Source organism: Silene latifolia, chromosome Y (genome assembly GCF_048544455.1).
Source record: "Silene latifolia isolate original U9 population chromosome Y, ASM4854445v1, whole genome shotgun sequence".
In the NCBI taxonomy this organism is placed as follows: Eukaryota; Viridiplantae; Streptophyta; class Magnoliopsida; order Caryophyllales; family Caryophyllaceae; genus Silene; species Silene latifolia.
In genome coordinates, this window is record NC_133538.1 from 40037730 (window position 1) to 40060752 (window position 23023).

At 37.2% G+C, this 23023-nt stretch overlaps 1 protein-coding gene and 1 non-coding gene across 2 annotated transcripts; one reads left to right on the forward strand and one right to left on the reverse strand.

Annotated features, from left to right (window-relative positions):
- Positions 1-8618: 8618 nt before the first annotated feature.
- Positions 8619-8726, reverse strand: LOC141636151 (small nucleolar RNA R71). The gene has a single exon (XR_012540783.1). It is a non-coding gene; the product is annotated as a small nucleolar RNA R71 (small nucleolar RNA).
- Positions 8727-10220: 1494 nt separating this feature from the next.
- On the forward strand, positions 10221-22751 carry LOC141627897 (uncharacterized). The gene is made up of 5 exons (XM_074441098.1): positions 10221-10317; positions 10413-11098; positions 11568-11714; positions 21607-22288; positions 22435-22751. Exons 1-5 carry the CDS (start codon positions 10221-10223, stop codon positions 22749-22751), a joined length of 1929 nt encoding a protein of 642 aa, XP_074297199.1.
- Positions 22752-23023: the final 272 nt, after the last annotated feature.

Consider the following 23023-nt stretch of genomic DNA (forward strand, 5'->3'; position numbering starts at 1 on the left):
AACAAGGTTTGTATTACGGTAAAGCCGGCTCAACTCCCTTATGAAATTGGTACTTCATGGGTTCTACTATTTGGTAAGGTTATTTCTCAATTATTAATTTAGTGAGAGGTCATGTCAATTTATTATCTATCACGTTTTAAGTGAACTAAAGCGGTGAACTACGATAATTATAATTGACACGGTCGATGTCTCGATTAAATAAAATGCATGTTTAGTTATGGCGATTTAGCGATGCATGCAAACATATAAATAAAATGCAAAGCATAAATATAAAGTCCTAGTATGGCCTTTCTAAAATAGTAAATCTAATAAACTATTACAAATTCGGAAACCAACTCTTTTGGTCCCTTGAACTTCGGTCTTGGCACGCATCTCGAGGTAACACCGTCTTCATTGAAACTCCGAGAAATTACAAAATAATAAATAGAATTACATAATTTCCTATTATACATTTGTAATAAAAATTAAAATCTATTAAATTATAAAACGGTGATACGAGATCACAATAATTACAACCGAATCAATATTCCCATGAATTTCGGGTAATATCAATTAAAAACTAAGGCCATACTAAGTAAAATTACATAATTCAAAATTATATAAATCAAAATATGACAATCATAAATAAAATGCAGCATTATAATATGTATGAACATGCTTAATTTTATATTAAATCGCCTTTTAAGAGCCAATATCGTATATTTTATCGGTTTTTATGGATTTGCGTGATTATAAACTTGTTAAAATCACAAAAATTACATAAATTCATATTTGTGTTCAAGTTAATTACCTTAACCATATTAGGACTCAAAACTTAGTCTTCACTAATATTTTGACAATAATTCAACTTGATTTCTTAATATTGTTCATTATGGATCCAAAAAAACAATATTATACTATAAACTCAAAATTTAAATTATAAAAATTTTAAATAATTTCAAAATTTGAAATTCAAACTCATGAACATTATGGAAAAAATATCATGACACTCATAATGTTCAAAACATAGGTTAAAATTTTCGAAAATTTTTCGAGAAAAACATCGTTGCGGATTATCAGTTTTATCAAATATGACCATTAAAAAATGAGAAAATTAATTTTAATAAAATTTTCATTTTTAGATCTGAAATTTGGGATAAAATTAAACATATGACATTTTTCTTTAGTCATGAAATATGTTTTAGCATAATAGGCTAATTTAAGTCACTATTTATTGAATTTTTACTCAAAAATTCATAAATCATGCAAAAGAAGTTCAATTCATCTAAGATTTTTAAACACACTGAGTAAATATGCATGTGACAACATATCAAATGTTCATGACCAGATTCAAAATATAACTCATATTAACCTAATAAACCCTTTAAATTCGATTTAAACTTAAAAAATCCATATTTCATGTAAAATAACTTAGTTTTTCATGAAATTTAACATGAAACCAGTAGATAATATATGTCAGAATATATCCAAAAATCACTTAAAAATTCGAAGTTTAGCTATTTTTCGACCAAAAATGACATTTTCCTCATAAAAATCACATTTTAATGCCAATAATATATAAAATGAACAATAAAATCCATAAATCGTCCCATATGACCTAAAATCTATTTAGGACCAGAAATTTTTAACATGCAAAATTATTTCATGATTTATCTTCATAAATCCTAAATAACAAGTTTTATATGTTAACTAATTAACTCAGAAAAACAAACCCGATTTTGCATGCAATAACCATGTGCTCTGATACCACTTCTTGGGATTCATTAACCTCATATATTTACATATTCATAGTATGATAGTTTAATTTACTTATAAAATTAAAACGGATGTTATGCATGCAAAAACTATTACAAAGTATAAGGAGAAAAAAATCAATTCTTACATTGATAATTTCGGATAAATGGCCACTAGTAAGTTCACCTACTTACTAGTTCTTGAGCTTTCCAAAATGGAAGAATAAGATTCAAGTTGAGAATCTTTCCTAAGGAATTATACCCAGGGTAACCCCTTAATTATTTTAATTAATATAAGACTAGTATTACTTAAAACAAGCTTAAAATTTGACACAAAATGGTGTTTTGTTCTCTTGTATTTCGGTCAAGAGAGGATTATTTTTGAGGTTTATTTCTCTAAGTTTTATTTCACAAATTGTAGAGAGTAATAATATTTCTAACACTAGAAAAATTTTGTAGTGAAAAATGTTAATTAAAAAGAGAAAAGCCATTGGCTTTTCTATGCATAAAACTGGTTGGGGGGAGGGAAGAGAGCCAATGCATGAGCTTCACATTTTACCCAAGGCAAACTAGGTATGCATGGCTACAAGCTAGAGTAATCATTGTGTTTTCTTATTTAAAATAATCAACACAATTTTAAACCCTAACCCTCCCCATTTTCGGTACACTTAACATAAAATGGAAGGTCCATTTTATTTTGTCATTTGTCAATTTTGTCATGTGTCACATGTTACATGACATGTTACACTATAGTGTATTTTTAACATATTAAAAATACACATATTAATAAAATATGTCACATACAAAATTTAATTAGTAATTCTTGGTTACTTGTACCAAAGTGGTTATCGAATTATAAATTTCAACGACTTTTATTTATAATAAATAATTCAACCTGTTTCAATTGTTTCGTAAAAAATAATTTAATCTAAGTATTAAAACAATTCAATTACCTAGACCGTATCTAATTTAATCGAATTACAATGAGACGCGTTAATTTTACTCACAAAATCATCCGTCAATTTTAAGCAATTTAATTAACTCGTATCGGTATACAATTAATTAAATAATCAATTAAGAGTATTACCCTATAGGTATGACCTCAGGGTATCAACTGATCATTACCGTTGCACGAAAGTAATGTCAAACTCTAGTCAGCCAATCATTACCGATATGTGTGGAGAGTTGACTGTAAAATATTACTTTCCCTCATGCATTCTTAAATATGAGATTTAAACATGTGATCATCATGATCGACAATTGTGATCGCATTATTGTCTGGGACACTTACTCCAACATGGAACTTAGAGCAAAGTTTATTTTAACATATTCATAAAATCATTTTTTCATCCTTTGTTGTATAAATTCTTTTTATTTGATTGTCAATTAAAAGTGAATCAGGTTTTACCTTCAAGTTCTAAACACCAAGGTCTAGACTTACCTTGTGTCCTGCTATGAGAGCTTCATACTCAGCTTCATTATTGGTAGCTTTGAACTCACAACTCACAGCTTGGGCTATTATGTCCCCTTGTGGCGATTTTAGCACTAATCTTAACCCTTTACCCCGTACATTGGATGCCCTATATGTGAAGAGGGTCCATTCCTGGTCTGGTGTTTTATTTTCTAATTAGTTAACTTCTTTGGCCAGGTATGATTCTAGGTTAAGGCTGAAATCATCCACAAAGTCTGCTAAGGCCTGTGATTTAATTATGGTCCTGGGTTCAAAGGTGATATCATAGGTGCTGAGCTGGACTGACCATTTGGAGATCCTGCCTGAGAGTTCAGGCTTTCGCAGGACAGATTTTATGGGTAGGTTTGTCCTGACTATTATGGGGTGACACTCAAAGTAAGGACGCAACTTCGCATATTACTTATATATTAGACAGGGTGTTGTTGACCTTCTTGCTCTTTTACCAAGACTGCACTTACTGCGGTGTCTCTAACAGTGAGATACAGTGTCAGGGGTTCTCCCTTTTCTGGCTTGGCTAGTAATGGTGGGGACGAGAGATATAACTTTAGATCCTGGAAGGCTTCTTCAAGTTCAGGTGTCCTTTGAAACTGTTTGTTTTTCCTGAGCAGGCTGTAAAATGTTTTACATCTTAGAGAAGATCTGGATATGAACCTATTCGAGGCAGCCACCTTGCTTGTCAGTTTCTAAATGTCCTTGACAGACTTGGGTGACTGTAATTCTAGTATAGCTTTAATCTGTTCAGGGCTAGGTTCTATCCCTTTTTTTTGTCACCATATAGCCTAGGAATTTCCCTGCTGAAACTCCAATGTGGCATTTTGCAGGGTTGAGCTTCATATTATATTTTTCCAGAATTTTGAAATGCTTTTTCGAGGTGCTTCATTTGAACTTGTGCATTTTTGGATTTCACCACCATGTCATAAATGTGGAATTCCATTCTGTACCCAATCTGATATTTGAACATCGTGTTGACTAGGCGTTGGTATGCTGCCCCTGCTTTCTTTTGACCGAATGGCATGGCAGTATAGCAGTAAATGCCTTGGTCAGTAATGAATGCAGTACTCTCTTGGTCAACAGGGTGCATCTTTATCAGGTTCAATCCACTTGAAGCATCCATGAATGCTCTTAGAATTTCGTGCCCTGCTGTTGTATCTACCATGGCGTCAATGTGTGAAAGAGGAAATGGGTCTTTAGGACAGGCTTTATTCAGGTCAGTGTAATCTACACAGACTCTCCATTTGCCATACATCTTTTGCATGACGACCACGTTTGCCAGCCAATCAGGGTGCATTACTTCTTTGATCATACCCATATCCAGGAGTTTGTCTACTTCGTCATTAATGATAACATTTCTTTCTGGTGCAAACTTTCTTTGTTTTTGCTGCACAGGCTTGAAAGATGTATCAATTTTGAGTCTATGAGTAATAATATCAACAATAATCCCAGTCATATCAAAGTGAGACCAAGCAAAATAAGAGGATTTATTTTTGAGAAAACTTACTAAATTAGGCCTGACTTAATCAGGGGCATCATACCCAACTAGAACATACCTGTCAGGATATTCAGGGTTGAGAATTATCTGGCCTGTTTCCATCCTTGGAGGTACTATGTATGTGCTCCTAACAGGGTGCGGTAATTGCTAGCAAGGAACTTACCTGCCTTGGAAGGCTTTATGGCCTCGGTATAGCATTCCTGGGCTGTTTTATGCTAGACTTTGATGGTTTCTACTCCCCAATCTGTTGGTATTTTGATGCATTGATGATTAGTTGAAGGGACAGCGTTGACATTGTGAATCCATGGCCTGCCTAGGATGATATTGTAGGAGGATAGACAGTTTAGGACTCAAAATCTTTCATAGGATGCAAAGCCTTCAACATAGGTGGGAAGAAAGATTGGCAGTCCCAATTTGTATGGATCACCAAGCCGTCATGATGTAGGTCAGAGATGTCCACCAGGTCACAGTCACTAAAGTTGATAGGCGGTATATTGCCAGGCTTGTAGGGTGACTTTGTCTAAAGAGTCATGGCTATCTTTTTTTGCTGCTGAACTGGTTAGGCCACAAATTTTTGATACCCCATTTAGGAATTTTACTTCATAAAGTGGAGGTGGCGGGGGAAGATTGCGCTCCTGCTTTTGATCTTGATTGCTTTTACTCTTGATTACTTTTGCTATGACCTTCATTCCTGCCTCTGGTTCTAATCAGATCTTTGAGGTATCATGCCTTTAGTAAGTAGGCCACTTCTTTCCCGAGTGTAAAGCAATCCTCCGTTGTATGTCCTATATCCATATGGAATTCACACCATTTTGCCGGGTCTCTCCTTGGATTAGGATTGTTAACCTTTCTAAGCCATCTGACCACAAGTCCCATGTTGTCAAGTCACTGGATTAGGCCTGCAATATCAACACAAAAGTAATGTTCAGAGACAAGTGGATGAACTTTAGCCTTACCATGATGTTCGTGTGTTTGGTTGACTTCTGAATGGTCAGGCCTGATATATAGGGTCGTCCTATAGTTGTTTCCTCTTTTGTAGTTGACTCTCTTCCTGTTCGTCTGTTCATATTCTTTTGCATTGCTAGATGCTCCAATCTTGTAGGTCTTGTCTTCCTCTAGCCTGATATATGCGAGTGTTTTGTCCTGAACATCCTCGAAGGTATGACAGGAATATTTGGTGAGTTCACCATGGAGATCACTATTGGGTAGTAATCCCTGCCTGAATACCTCCACTGCTATTCCAACGTCGCATCTGGGAATAGACACTTTTTCCTTGTTGAATTTGTTGAGGAAAGCTCTAAGGGTATCATCTGGTTTTGATGTGTCTAATTTATATATGATTTTACTCCGTATTTTAGCTCGGTTTGATTTGATTATTGTGCTTTTATAAGTGTATTTGTGAGCTAATTCCGTGCTCTAGGTGTCTTTGCTTGTATTCATTGCATTTTGTAGGAAATGAACCATTCAATAGCTTTTTCCTGTCAAATTAGCAATCACTAAAGTTCACGAGGCTAAAAGAAACAACACTTGACCATGGAGAGGTGCTTTAGGAAAATCCGAGCATGGAAATTCCCAGCATGAAGAAACTAAATTGGGTTGATGCACAAGTAAAGAAATGAAAATAAAGCCCAAATGAAGTCCAAACAATCATGTGGAGTTGCAAGCTTAGGACTCCTAATTGTGCAATAAGTCGGAATAATTAAGGAGCATTAAGATGGAGCTTTGGATTCCATTTACCAATTAATCAAGCATTTTAGACAATAATTTTGGATTACTGCGTCCCCGATCGGGGTCACCTACATTTAAGATCTTTACGTTTCACCCCTTGAGTCCTATATAATGGGTGTCTAATCCGTCATTAGGAGACACTTTTCATACACTAAGCACAAAATACTCTAGTTTTCAGAATAGTTTACATTTCCTTTAAGCATTTCCTTATTGTTATAAACAATTTACTTTAGCATTTCAAGTTATAATTCAAGCTTTCCATTCAAGCTACCCGGGTTTTTCATTTGTGTTATTCATATTCAAGTTCTATTTCCTTGTTACGGTAATTTCATTTCTAGCATTATTTCGTTAATTCAATCATCATTATCGTTGTTACATTGTTTTCATTATCGTCATTAGCATTTTCATTTTGTTACTAGTTTATTACATTTTACTATCTAGTTATTATCGTCATAGTTTATTCATAGCATTTTCATATATATATATATATTATCCTATTTATTTTGCTAATAACATATCATTATCTTTTTTTTTTTATGACGAGGGAGTTGAATCCCCCCCGGGTCCATGCATTCCCACCACATGGACATGTAAGCCACCCCCTTTTAGGGGCAGCAGTGGCCAAGTGATCATCGCCCCAGCTGGTAGTCGAACCCGGGACCTCTCAACTCCTGCATTTCTGCAAGTTTCAAGGTTTAACCCGGCTACCACTGGACTAACACTACTTGGTTTAACATATCATTATCATTCCTTTGTTATTTGATTAAGCATTATTTCTAATATTTATGTTTCTATCATCATTTAGCAATATCTTAATTCCCAATATAATTATTCATTTAGTTATAATTCTATTATCATCGTGTTTATCATATCATATGTTATTAGCTTAGTTTTCAATATGAGTGAGTAGTTCATTTTGTCTACGGATTAGGGAAGCCATGCATAAAAATTATTTGTAATTGTTAAATTTGGATGTTATAATATCGTTTAATCGTTTCTATCACATGGTTGTATTGTTTGCTAATCTTTGGTAATTGATCACTATCTTAGATTAAATTTGTTAATTCACTTTTAAAAGTCGAGAGGCACGAAATTGAATTAGACTAAGCTTGTTTTAGTAGACCGATCTAGTAATAGCGAGAGTTCGCTAGAACCCGTTCTATGGTTGACAATAAGGCCGAGAGGTGGTTGTCATTAGACCTAAAAAATTAACGTTATTATCTATTCCTAGTTTAACATGAGCATTTACGTAATTGCATGTGTGACCCGACTCCCCTAGACTCTTTTATCATATTAATTTTACAACATTTTATTACAAGTTTAACAATCAAACCAAACAAACAATCGTAACCGACCTTGATACAATTCTATTCATAACATTTCACTACGCAACTCCCGTCTACTTGTGTTCGACCCCTAATTTACTACACTCATTTGTAGCCAAGTGTAGGGTATTTTTGTTAGGTAAGTGATAGCCTATCAAATTTTGGCGTCGTTGCCGGGGAGCACGGTTTTGTTGCATTTTGAATTGTTCATTTCTATCATGTTTTCTTTTGCCTTATAGAACACTTGTTCCTTATGACCGTTACTCACAAGATTCTTGAAGTTGTTGTCTTATGCCCAGGTCCTCTCGCACCGGAGAATTGCTTCCTTTTGATCCGGAGCATGAGAGAACATTCCATAGCTGACTCAATTATGTCGAGGAGCTTGCCCAATATTCTAGTCCTGGTAGTTTGGGTCGTATTCGTGCTAATTATCCACTTCGTGACGAAGAAGAAGGTTCTAGTTCATCATCTCCACCGCCACCATCATCACCAATTAAGAAGATGGTGAAACTTTCCGATCAATCCAAGCCCACCGCGGCTATGCTTCCTAGGGGTATCACTACTACCCAAATTGGAGGCACCAATTTTGAGGTCAAACTGGCTTTCATTAGCCTTGTGGAGAGAAAGCAATTTGGGGGAAGTCATTTGGAGGATTCCAATTTACATGTGCAAAATTTTTGTGACTATTGCCCAATGATTAGGCAAACGGGAGTCACACAATCTCAAATAAGGGAGATACTTTTCCCTTTCTCATTGGAGGAGAAGGCTAAGCTATGGATCAATAACCTTGATAGAATCGCCATGGAGATCACCAATTGGGATACTTTGGCTCTTGCTTTTTATCAAAAGTATTTTCCACCGGAGAAAATAGAAACATTGAGGAGTCAAATCACGGGGTTCCGTCAACAAGGGCTAGAGAGCCAATATGAAGCTTCGGAAAGGTACAAGAAGTTGCAAAGACAATGCCCACATCATGGGTTGGATCCTTGGTTCCTCGCTATTACATTCTACAATGGATGTTGTGACGAGTCTTGACGTGTTCTCGATTCTGCTAACAAGGGGTGGTTTGATCAACTTAACACCGATATTTCTCATGCTACAATTGAATCCATGGCGATTCATGATTTGCAATATGTCAAATCCCGAAGTACACCATTGAAGACAACTAAGGAGGAGTCTTCCGATACATCCGTTTTGAAGACTCAAATTGCCTTGCTTCAACGAAAATTGGAGGCCCAAAGTGCAGTTTCATCTCTTCAACAAGTAAATGCTATGTCCACTACCGGCCAAATACTTGTATGTGAAGGTTTTGGAGGTGCGGGAGATTGCACCGCCTTGTGTAAGTTAACCATTCAAGAGGTAAATGCTTTTCAAAGTTTTAGACAAAATTCATTTCCACTGATTACTTTTTCAAATACTTATAATCCTAATACAAAGTACCACCCAAATTTGTCTTATAAGAGCACAAATGTGCTAAATCCTAAACCACAAAATACTTTTGTGTCCCCATAACCACAAAACAGTTTTGTGGCTCAACAACAACAACAAAATACCTTCATTCCACAACAACAAAGGTTTTACAATCCACCAGGCTATCAAAATTTAAATCAAAATCAAAGGCCACCTCAACAAAACTTTAAACAAAACCTCCAACAAGCTCAAGGTCAATCTTCAAATTCTCAACAAAATTACCAGGAGGGAGCAAACTTGAAGCTTTAGTGATGCAAATGGCTAAGACCCAATCCGAATTGTTGGCTCAAATGCAAAAGAGCGATCAAGCTCACAATACCGCCATCAAAATGCTAGAGAATCAAATGGCTCAACTAGCCTCTTTTAGCTCTCAAAGGAAGACGGGTCAACTACCACCCCAAGGTGAGACACCTTGTGATACCGTTATTGCTATTATCTTGAGAAGTGGTACCAAGGATGATGATCCCCCTATGCCCAAAGAGAGTGAGAAGGTACTTGTTGAAATGAAGGTGTCACCTATTTCAAAGAAGGTTGATGCTATTCCAAAGAAGGTTGTTGAACCCATTGTCATAGAGGAAAAGAAAGATGTGGAGGATGCTCATCCAAAGAAAGATATTTAAGTCTATATTCCGGAAAAAGTCAAAGTGCCTTTCCCTCATAGATTGGCCAACTATCAAAAGGAGACTCAATTTGATAAATTCGTGGAAATGGTGAAGAATTTACAGGTAACCGTTCCTTTTACCGAATTAATCACTCAAATTCCAGCATACACTAAGTTCATGAAAGACATTTTAACTAAGAAGAGGACTTTTGATGATGTTGAAACTATAGCATTCACCACCGAGGGTAGTGCTCTTTTACAAAATAAGTGCCCTCCTAAGTTTAAAGATCCTAGTAGCTTTTCCATTCCATGCACCATTGGCACCTATACTATTGATAAAGCTTTATGCGATTTAGGTGCTAGTATGAGTGTTATGCCATATTCCAATTGTGATAAACTCAATATGGGAGTCTTGAAATATACTAGTGTCACTTTGCAAATGGCGGACCGTTCAATAAAATGCCTTTTAGGAGTTTTGGAGGATGTTCCCGTTAAAGTTGGTAAATTTTTCATTCCAGTTGATTTTATTGTTCTTGACATGGCCGAAGATGCGTAAATCCCAATAATTTTGGGTAGACCTTTCTACATACCGCAGGTGCGGTAATTGATGTCAAGGATGGCAAGTTAACTTTGGAAGTTGGTGATGATAAGGTCACGTATAACTTGAATAGTGCCATGAACAGTCCAATGCTTGAAGAGTCTTGTTATCCTATTGAAGTTTTGGATATTGTTGATGTTGTTATAGAAAACTCTATACCTCGATCTTTGGCTAAAGATCCATTGGAGACACTCTTGTTATTGGAATCATTTGCAGTTGATGATGAGATTGGATGTGAAGAAGTGGATGCTTTAGAGGTTGATTTGGATGGAGAAGAGCTATCATTGGAGGAAAGCTCACAATTTGTAGGTTTGGTTTCTACTCCTCAAGATCTTGAGGTACAAAAACCCGAAATTAAAGCCCTCCCCTCTAATTTGAAATATGCTTTTCTAGATAAGTCGGAAATGTGTCCGGTCATTATTAGTTTTCATTTGAGTGAGATTCAATTGTCTTCATTGTTTCTAGTTTCAAGAACTCACAAGAAAGCCATTGGTTATAAACTTGATGATTTGAAGAGCATAAGCCCCGATTTTTTCATGCATAGAATTTATCTTGAAGAAGATCATAAACCAAGTGTTCAAGGTCAGAGACGTTTAAATCCAAACATGCAAGAAGTGGTTAAAAAGGAGGTCATTAAATTGTTGGATGCGGGAATTATTTATGAAATTTTCGACGCTAAATGGGTTAGTCTGGTCCAAGTGGTTCCTAAGAAAGGAGGAACCACCGTAGTCAAAAATGATAAAATGAACTTATTCCCACTAGAATTGTGACGGAATGGCGCATCTGCATTGACTATAGGAGGTTAAATTTGGCCACCAAAAAAGACCACTACCCATTACCCTTTATTGACCAAATGTTGGAAAGGTTGGTATGTCACAAGTACTTTTGCTACTTAGATGCTTATTCCGGTTCTTTCAAATACCTATTCACCCCGATGACCAAGATAAGACTATATTTACATGTCCCTATAGTACCTTTGCTTATAGTAGGATGCCTTTCGGTCTTTGTAATGCCCCCGCTACCTTCCAACGTTGCATGATAAGCATCTTTGTTGATTTCATTGAATCTATCATGGAAGTGTTTATGGATGATTTTAGTGTTTATGGTTCTTCATTTGATTCATGTTTGGCTAACTTGACTAAAGTTTTGCAGCGTTGTGAAGAAGTTGACTTGGTTTTAAATTGGGAGAAGTGCCACATCATGGAGAATGAAGGCATGATGCTTGGCCATATTATTTCCGAAAGAGGTATTGAAGTGGACCGTACTAAGGTCCAAGTTATTGAACAACTACCCCCACCGGTAAATGTCAAAAGTGTAAGGAGATTCTTAGGCCATGCAGGATTCTATCGCCGTTTCATTAAATATTTTTCTAAGATTGCGAAACCCTATACGGAGCTTCTTTTTAACGATGCTCCATTGGTGTTTACTAATGAGTGTCTTGAGTCTTTTAATAGGATCAAGAAGGCTTTGATCTCCGCACCTATCATCCAATCACCGGAGGGGAACTTGCCATTCGAACTCATTTGTGATGCAACTGACTATGCGGTAGGTGCCATGCTCGGACAAAGGAAAGACTAGGTGCTCCATGCTATCTACTTTGCTAGCAAAACCTTGGATGCGGCTCAAATCAACTATGCCACCACGGAGAAATAGCTACTTGCAATTGTCTATGCCTTAGACTAATTCCGCTCTTATTTGATTGGGTCCAAAGTCATTGTTCATATTGATCATGCCGTTTTAAAGCATCTCTTAGCCAAGCAAAAGGCTAAGCCAAGGATTATAAGATGGATCTTGCTTTTGCATGAATTTGATCTAGAGATTCGTGACAAGAAGGGGGCCGAAAATGTTGTTGCCAATCACTTATCCCGATTAAAGTATGATGATGGAGGTATTGATATACCTGATGTGAACATTATTTGCGCACATTTAGTCCCCTAATTGAGCCTATTTTGCATACTTTTATAACATTTCATGACCATTTTATCCGTCAAATCCTTCCTATTTGCTTTCCTAGTGCATTTTACATGTTTTGTAGGAAAGAAGATAATAAGGCGGAAATTCCCGTCTTTCGTGCATATTTGGAAGCTTATTGACGATATTTGATGGACTAAGTATGAAGAGGAAGCAAGAATGATGACCAAGGAAGAATAAATAAAGAGTATATGGAGGAATCTTAGGCTTAAAAGCAAAAAGAAAGGGAATAGCAGCTCAACCCGCGCGGGTCAAGTCTATCTGGAGCGGGATACTGTGAACCCGCTCGGGTCGATTTCAACCCGCTCGGGTTGAAGCTCAGGACGCTGGGATTTCGCTCGGGACGGGCGTATTCCTGGACAGGGGAATTTTCCTTGCTACGTGAACTACAAATCAGCCCGTCTTCACCCTTGGACGCCCAGATTTCTTCACATCACGAGATTTTCATTCCTCAAGCATCGATAAGAGAAGCCCTTCTCTCGGATAATCCCGGAGGCTCCTTGCTCAACTTAAAAAGTGTAATTACTAGTTTAGCCCTTAGTTAACCCTAATGCATCCTCCCTAATTTCCACTATAAATACCCCATTTGTAATAATCAAACCATAAAGTTTTATTAGATTAGAATCAAGTTTTCATTAGGTGGAATCAATCTTTCCTTAGATTAGATTAGTAGTAGATTAGAATAGATTATCATTTCATCTTTCCACAAAATATACATTAATCTTTCCTTTAATCATTGTTCAAGTTTATTATTGAGGAATTCAAGTTTATTATTGGGTAATTAGAAGATTATTGGGTTTATTGGGAGATTGACAACCTTCCATCAATCATCAAGTTCTTCTATTATTCTTGCTTTGTTATTGGAATCATTAGTAGGTATAATCTCTTAATCTCTTTTTAATTATTGCTAATTACTTTTATTTGTTCATCATGTTTCACTTTGTTAGTATGATTGACAACCTTGCTAGCATGTTCAATATGATGATAAGTGAGTAGTCTCTTAGCTAGGGTTAATGGGTGATTAGGGAAACCAACATGGGGAATGATTCATGCTTAAATTAATATGCTTTCATGTTTTATTTGCTTGCTTGTTTTGATCTCAACTCATGCACATGTTATGTTTGATGAAATGCTAAGCCTATGAATCCTTGCATTTACTATCATCTCCTATCTTTTCAATGAGACTTGTAAGACATAACCCAACTCGAGTCTCATTAGACCATGCATGTTGTTGAGTAGGGAAGATTAAGTCAACTTGTAGGTGTTGTACAATCTAATCGATTCGGCTCCGGGACCCAAACTTTCCTAGGATTGTAAGATATAACCCAACTCAATCCATCACAACAATAATTGCTTGCTTATAATTTGAGAACATGTTTGTATGATCATATCCCATGATTCCCCTATAATCCCATGACACCCTAGTGCTTTTTAATCAATTGTTTACATCTTTCCTTTTGTTGCTTGTTTATTGCCTTTATTAGCTTAGAATCATCAACCCATTATAATTGTGACAACCCCAAGCATAACCATAATTAGATTGAATAATTTGAGTAACCACCGTCCCATGGATCGACCTCGACTTACCACTAGCTAGTTGTTTGTTGAGTTTTATAAATGTGTTTGATTGGATGAGCGACGACATCACCCCATCAAAATGGCGCCGTTCTTAGGGACGGTGTTGTTTATTTGAATTGTTCTTTTGTCTAGTTTTAGTTGTGCTTCTTCTTGAGGAATTTTGGTTCCTTGGGAATTTATTTCTTGTACTTGTTCTTTTTCACATGCCCAACATGTCTACATTCACTTTTTGGCAATATGAAAATGAATCATTTGATAAATATGTTGCAAGATTTGAAGATTATACGACTCATGCTTGGCATCATGGTTTTACTATTTCAAATTATGAAGCATGTTGTGTTGTTTATAATGGCATGAACCTTGAAACCCGCAACTTGGCATTTCACTTGAGTGGTGGTAGGATATGTGAGATGAGTTGTGAGGAATTTTGGGAATTTGTTGAGTTCATGACCACCCATTGTCTTAACCAAACTATACATGACATCTTTGAGAATGTCAAGGAAGGTATGGAAGTGATAAAAGCCACATTTCAAAAATTCATTGAGGAAAACTATGATGAAAATGAGATTTGTGAAGATGAGAAACCTTCCTATAACCTTGAGCCAACCTACTATGCCCACAAAATTACCCCACCTTGGGAAGATGGAGTGCTAGATGAGGAGAGTGATGATGAGGAGGAGTACATTTTTGATTGTGAAACTAATGCTTGGATGCCGTCATCCTACTCTTCTTGTGTTTCAATGAAATCAACCTCCATGGAATTTGATGTTAATGGGCAAAGTGAGAGTGATATGGATGAGAGCTTGAGTGAAAACTCACCCTTTGAGGATGACATATTTGAGGGAGACAATTGTGTTGAGCTTGGTGAGCCTTGCTATGACAACCCCTTTGATAATGGACCTTGTTGGGATGAGGAATTTGATGAGGACATTTGGGAACCTCAAATAGACACCCTTAAAATCACCTTGGATGATAATGAGAGCACTTGCATTGAATGTGGTGATTTTGACTATTTGGAGGATGGGTTGAGCCAATTGCCAACCAACTACCCATTTCATGTTCCTTCCATCCATTTTTCTTATGATTTTTGTCATAATACTCTTGACATGCTTGTTCGGTCTTTTACTTGGGCATTATTTCATTGCATAATCTTGTGTTGCTATGCATGCCTATTCATGTCCCACTCCCAAGAATTTGACCGACTTCTACGTGCTTTGAGTGCTAGTGATAATTTTCAATGAAATTGTTAATTGATAGTTCTTGGTTTGATGGAGTTCCTCAATAACCATTAATTTGTATATATGCATTTAGTGTAGTTTTGCATTCATTTAATTGCATGAGAGATGAAAGGGAGGGATCTCATATTTTTAATTGAGTTTTTGAAGGAAATTCATAAAAATGAGAAGATGAAAAATGTCAAGAAATGAAGAAAATGGAAAAATTGGGCTTATGAGTAAGTGTGTTATCAAGGGAAAGGTGTTGGGCCATAATTTCAAAAAAGACGTCCATCCCGAGATAAATCCGGGCGGGTTGAAGGCCAAGAAAAGAAGAAAAATTCTCTGCCCAAGAATCCGGGCGGATTTTAAGAAAAACGCCCTTCTTTACTCTCAACCCGCGCGGGTTGAAATTATCTGGAGCGGGTTCACAGCCAACCCGAGCGGGTTCATTCTGTCCCGAGCGGGTCCACCTTCTGATTGCTGGAATCTCACAGTATCACGGGCAGAATATTGCTACCCCACCCGTGTTCAGCCTTTAACCCGTGAATGCCTTGTTTTCAGCTATAAAAATCACTCTTCACTCAAAGCTCACCTACCATCTTCATCTTCTACCTTCAAACTCAACCTCAACTCACAAAACTCACCCAAATAACCATAAAATCCAACCAAATCACCATCTAATTACTCTAAAAATCATTCTAAACCATTTCTACACAATAAAAACCAACTTTCCAACCTTCTATTTGCTCAAAATCACCCATTTTCATCATTTCAAAAATTGGAGCTCCAAAAATCCGTGAGCAACAATTGATTTTCGGGTTTGATTTTTGCCTTCTAGCTTCACTACATTGCTTTTAGTGTTCTAGTAAGGCATTTTCAAGGTTGTTTGGCTCTTATTTGTGAAGATTTGTGGCATTCTTGGGTAGTGATACTTGGTGGATTTCAAGGCTACAACAATGAATTTTTGGGGCAAGAGTAAGGCTACTACTTCTAAGGGATCAAAAAGAAGGAAAGGAAGCAATTCTAATGCTCCACCGGAGTACCAAATGCAAGAAGAGGAGTTAGTACCGGAGATTGAGCAACTTGATGATTTCCCGGAGGTAGTATTCATCAAAAATGAGCATAGGAAGCGATTTTTGAAACTACTTGGTAAGGAGTTCGAACCCACTCGTTTCATTTGTCGTCAAACTTTGGATAAACTTGGTATTGAAGGACGAACCGAGTCCTTATTTAGAGAAATGGGTCTTGAGACTTTATTTAATATGCATGAGGAAACATATCTTAGCCTCACCTTGGAATTCTTGTCTAGTCTCAAAGTATTTGAAGGAGAGACATATGGGGTGTCTTTGGAATTTAGGTTGTGTAATGAGACCCATCAAATGCATTTGGGTACCTTTGGTGAAATCTTTGGGCTTGCGATACCCGAGACCGACCTTGAAAAGCCCGTGGGGTTCACGGAGTCACATTTGTGGAGAGCAATCACCGGGTTGGAATTAGAGGGTTTTAAGAGGTGTCATGCCTTTTACATTCATTACCCGGTTATTAGAATGTGGCATCAATTTATAGCGGGGACTATTCATGGTAGAAGTGACACGGGATGTGTGAGTCAACTTGACATGACTTTTCTTGAGTCATATTTGAATGTCCAAGGTTTGCCAAAGTACAACTTTAATCCCGCTCTTGAATTACTTGTCCGATTTCGAAATCTATCAAAGGGTAAGACAAAATCAAAGGGAATTGTGATGGGTGGTCTTGTGACTAGGATGGCCAATGCTTTATGTCCGGGATTTAATGATGATGGGAGGTATGAGGCTCTACCCGGAGATACTTTACTTAATGAGAGGGTCATCTTTAGGCATCACAAATGGTGCAAACATAATGATTTGGGAGGTATTGATTGGTACACCAAGGGAAGCACTACATTCACCCTTCCTTGTTGGGACCTTCCTCCTATCACACCTAGGTCGAGTTACCTTGCACCCATGCCGAGCTACCTCCTCCCCATTGAGAGGATTAGGGTTCCACCACCTAGGAGACGTGAGGAGGCACCTTCTACTCCTTCCCATGCACCATCACCGTCCCAAGGTCCAAGCCTTGGATTTCCACCATTCCTTCATGGTGTTCGGCCCTCATATGCGGAGATACCTCCATACCCCCATGTCTACCGACCCTTTTCACCTTCTCCCCCTCGCCCGAGTAGCCCGCCATCGGCCATGGATATATTGATGGGTATGATAAGCAACATGGATGTTAGGATGCACCGAGGGCAAGAAGACAACTATTTGGCCCTCTATCCTCAATATTATCATATGGCACAACAAGGGTTTATTGATCCTAATGGCCCTAGGCCTTCTTGGGTGCAACCGCACCTTGTGTTCCCAAACCAAGGCTTGAATGAAGATGACCAAGGAGGAGGAGAGGAAGAAGAAGAAGAAAGTAATGAAGATGATGATGGCCTTAGTGATAGAGGCTTTGATTGAGATCGTGATTGTAAGACCCTTCCTTCCCTATTTCTCATGTATAGTTTGCATTGTATTATACCTCACATGATTAGATTAGTTTGCATTGTATTTATCCCACATGATTCATGTAGATAGTTGCATATAGACTAGAATTCATGCTTAGTTACTAATGGCCAAACCTATTCATTTCTACACTAGAAATAGTGTTTAAATCGGTTTGGGGAGGTTTGATCATAGGTGACTTAAGCATTTATCATGCATCATATAGTATAGTTTAGATTGCATTCACTTGTTATATATGTCATATAGAATTGCATTTAGTTAGAGCATACATTCATTCATACCATATCATTGCATTTGTACTTCAATTTCAAAAAAATCAAAAATCCAAAAACATGCTTTTCTTTTTCATTCCTACTCCTACATGTACATTGAGGACAATGTCCAAAATAAAGTGGGGGATGGGAATTTATATTCCAAAAATGCATAAAAATTGAAAAATTTCGAAAAATCACAAAAATATGTCTTTTAATTTCATAAAAACAAAAACCATAAAAATTTGAAAAATTGAAAAATCCAAAAACATGTTCATTTCCTTTGTAGTGTAGTCTTGTATATATTGTTATTGTATATATTGTGTTTGTTCATCCTTGTTCACATTGATTGACTACGCCACATCCGAGACATGAGGATATTGAAGACCGCATGGTATGATCTTTCCAATCTCCTTTTTCCTCTTTATGTTAATGACTATGTGGCTTTATTTTGATTGATGCGGTATAACAATGTGAATTTAGGACTTTCATTTAGTTTATTTGGCATATTAGTTGGTAGAATCATTTGCATTAGGATGTACAAATGTTAGTTGCATCATGTCATGTAGTTTGCATGTTAGAAAATTTTGCGAAACCGTCTATTTGGGAAGCTTGACAAGTGTATATAGGCCCTAGTAGATGCTTTTTATTCTTAAGACTTTGCTTGTAGAATACTTGTAAAACACCCTAGGATGTGTCATGCTAGTATCCTTTGACCCATGGTTTAAGGCCTAGTCGAGAGTACCTTGTGGTGTGATAACTCCTTGGCTACCGTTTATTCCAAGGTGACCCTTGAAACCATGCATACTTCTATCACTCATCCATGTTCTACCACATTTTTGTCATCAAAGGGAATGGGCACAAAACAAAAAGAAATCTATTTGAGTTCAATGAAATGAAAAATGAAAGAAAAGTTTGCAAAAATGCATCAAAAGAAAAGAGGAGCAAAAATAAACTCCTAAAGCTTCAAATACAAGGCACCCTCGTTACTAATTGGGGTGACTTTGAAAATGTTCAAAAAAGAAATTCAAAAAGTTGTCAAGTATTGAAATGCCAAAAATCAAAAGAAATGGCAAAGAAAGTGTTCTCAAAGGTCAAATGCCAATGAAATTGGGGGGAAAACAAAAATGAAAGCAAACTCCCAAAGTGAAACTCAAATATCTATTGATCCCTTTATCCATCGTATCCATTTTTGTGCATGGTAGAGAGGGGACGACCCTTCTTCTTGTCTAGGCAAGAGGGGGAATTCCGCGATCCTCCAGTGTTTCTAACACCATAGGGAGTCTACTCTTGACAAAAGCATTTAACGATTGAGGACAAAGGTACCCTAGCTTGACACATTTTGGAGGTGATTTATTGGTATCCTTCTAGGCTTAGTAGTTTGAACAAATTGCATCTATGAAGGATTGTGTACCCTTGAATTGCTTCCCTTGTAGATAATTTCCGCCACTTAGATGAGGAAAGTGGCTATTCTTTTGTAGATGCATCCATTATGTGATTTTGTGTGCTTAAAGTTTGGATGTGTCGCCATTTTGGCAAGACCCACCTTGCCTTGCAAGAAGGCATCCTACCTCATGGTTGTCTTGTTGTGAGTTGAAGGGGCGGAGTGAGACCCGCTAATTGTCTCATATCGGCTATATTATTAGGTTAGTTTAAATAAAGGTCTAGTTTTTTTTCACCTCTTTACTCGGGACGAGTAAAGGTTCGGTTTGGGGATATTTGATGTGAACATTATTTGCGCACATTTAGTCCCCTAATTGAGCCTATTTTGCATACTTTTATAACATTTCATGACCATTTTATCCGTCAAATCCTTCCTATTTGCTTTCCTAGTGCATTTTACATGTTTTGTAGGAAAGAAGATAATAAGGCGGAAATTCCCGTCTTTCGTGCATATTTGGAAGCTTATTGACGATATTTGATGGACTAAGTATGAAGAGGAAGCAAGAATGATGACCAAGGAAGAATAAATAAAGAGTATATGGAGGAATCTTAGGCTTAAAAGCAAAAAGAAAGGGAATAGCGCTCAACCCGCGGTCAAGTCTATCTGGAGCGGGATACCGTGAACCCGCTCGGTCGATTTCAACCCGCTCGGGTTGAAGCTCGAGACGCTGGGATTTCGCTCGGGACGGGCGTATTCCTGGACAGGGGGATTTTCCTTGCTACGTGAACTACAAATCAGCCCGTCTTCACCCTTGACGCCCGATTTCTTCACATCACGAGATTTTCATTCCTCAAGCATCGATAAGAGAAGCCCTTCTCTCGGATAATCCCGGAGGCTCCTTGCTCAACTTAAAAAGTGTAATTACTAGTTTAGCCCTTAGTTAACCCTAATGCATCCTCCCTAATTTCCACTATAAATACCCCATTTGTAATAATCAAACCATAAAGTTTTATTAGATTAGAATCAAGTTTTCATTAGGTGGAATCAATCTTTCCTTAGATTAGATTAGTAGTAGATTAGAATAGATTATCATTTCATCTTTCCACAAAATATACATTAATCTTTCCTTTAATCATTGTTCAAGTTTATTATTGAGGAATTCAAGTTTATTATTGGGTAATTAGAAGATTATTGGGTTTATTGGGAGATTGACAACCTTCCATCAATCATCAAGTTCTTCTATTATTCTTGCTTTGTTATTGGAATCATTAGTAGGTATAATCTCTTAATCTCTTTTTAATTATTGCTAATTACTTTTATTTGTTCATCATGTTTCACTTTGTTAGTATGATTGACAACCTTGCTAGCATGTTCAATATGATGATAAGTGAGTAGTCTCTTAGCTAGGGTTAATGGGTGATTAGGGGAAACCAACATGGGGAATGATTCATGCTTAAATTAATATGCTTTCATGTTTTATTTGCTTGCTTGTTTTGATCTCAACTCATGCACATGTTATGTTTGATGAAATGCTAAGCCTATGAATCCTTGCATTTACTATCATCTCCTATCTTTTCAATGAGACTTGTAAGACATAACCCAACTCGAGTCTCATTAGACCATGCATGTTGTTGAGTAGGGAAGATTAAGTCAACTTGTAGGTGTTGTACAATCTAATCGATTCGGCTCCGGGACCCAAACTTTCCTAGGATTGTAAGATATAACCCAACTCAATCCATCACAACAATAATTGCTTGCTTATAATTTGAGAACATGTTTGTATGATCATATCCCATGATTCCCCTATAATCCCATGACACCCTAGTGCTTTTTAATCAATTGTTTACATCTTTCCTTTTGTTGCTTGTTTATTGCCTTTATTAGCTTAGAATCATCAACCCATTATAATTGTGACAACCCCAAGCATAACCATAATTAGATTGAATAATTTGAGTAACCACCGTCCCATGGATCGACCTCGACTTACCACTAGCTAGTTGTTTGTTGAGTTTTATAAATGTGTTTGATTGGATGAGCGACGACATCACCCCATCAATACCTATTGATGATTCTTTCATTGATGACTCCTTGATGATGTTGGAGACCAATACATCATGGTATGCCAACATAGCCAACTTTTTAGCTAGAAAAGAGTTACCACTCGACCTTTCATATCAACAAAAGAAGAAGTTCTTGCATGATGCCAAGTTCTTCTTTTGGGATGATCCTTATTTGTTCAAACATTGCTCCGATGGGCTATTCCAGAGATGTGTCTCGCAATGGGATGTGAAAGGTGTGCTTGAAGGATGTCATTCTTCTCCTTATGGTGGTCATCATAGACCATCCAAGACCATTTCAAAGGTGTTGCAATCCGGTTTCTATTGGCCTACCATGTTCCGGGATGCTAAAAATTATGTGATGACATATGATGCTTGCCAAAGAACGGACTCGATTTCAAGAAGGCATAAGATACCTTTGAATGTTATCCTAGAAGTGGAGGTGTTTTATGTGTGGGGTATCGATTACCTAGGTCCGTTTCCTACATCTAAAGGTAATCGTTACATATTGGTTATCGTTGATTATGTCTCTAAATGGGTAGAGGCAATTGCTACTCCCACCAATGATGCCCGAGCCGTTATTAATTTGTTCAAAATGATCATTTTCCCAAGATTTGGCGTGCCTAGAGCGGTCATTAGTGATTATGGTACTCACTTTGGTGAGAAACAACTTGGTGCATTGCTAGCAAAGTATGGGGTATCCCATAGAAGAGGCTTGGCCTATCATCCACAAACATGTGGCCAAGTAGAAGTTTCAAATCATGAGCTCAAGTCTATACTTGAGAAAGTTGTTGCCAAGTCAAGGAAAGATTGGAGGGTGAAGCTATATGACACCTTATGGGCCTATCATATACCGCATTCAAGACACCTATTAGTACCTCACCATATAGGTTAGTTTATAGAAAAGCTTGCCATCTACCGGTTAAGATGGAGCACAAGGCTTATTGGGCGGTCAAGGAACTTAATATGGATGCCAAGTTAAGCAGAGAAAAATGATTATTGCAACTCAATAAGCTTGATGAGTTCCGCTTACAAGCCTATGAAAGTTCCCGTCTTTACAAAGAGAAGACAAAGAGGTGGCATGACAAGAAGATTCTCAAGAAAGAATTCAAAATCGGTGATAAGGTATTATTGTTCAATTCCCATTTCAAGCTTTTTCTGGGAAAGCTACGATCAAGGTGGCCTGGTCCGTTTAGCGTCACTAATGTCAACAAGTTTGGTTCCGTTGAAGTTATGACCACCAATGGAGAAACGTTTAAAGCTAATGACCATCATTTGAAGGTCTATCATGATAGTGTGATCGTTGGAATTATAGAGGAGGTCTCCGTGAATCCTCTACATATGGAAGCATAACTCATTCAAGCTTCCTACGTCGTGCGGGACGTAAAATAAGCGCTTCTCGTGAGGCAACCCATGGTTTTGTTTGCTTTTGTTTTTAGTTTTTGAACAATTTACTGTTTTCGTAGAATTATAAATAATTTCTAGACTAGTTGGTATTTTGAATTGTGATTCGTAGGTGTTTGAAGATGAGAAGAAGGCCATTTGGAGGGTTAGCACGCTTCCCCATGCTAGGAACCCCGGTTGGGGTCGTCATTTTTAATTTTCGAGACAAGAATAAGAACTAT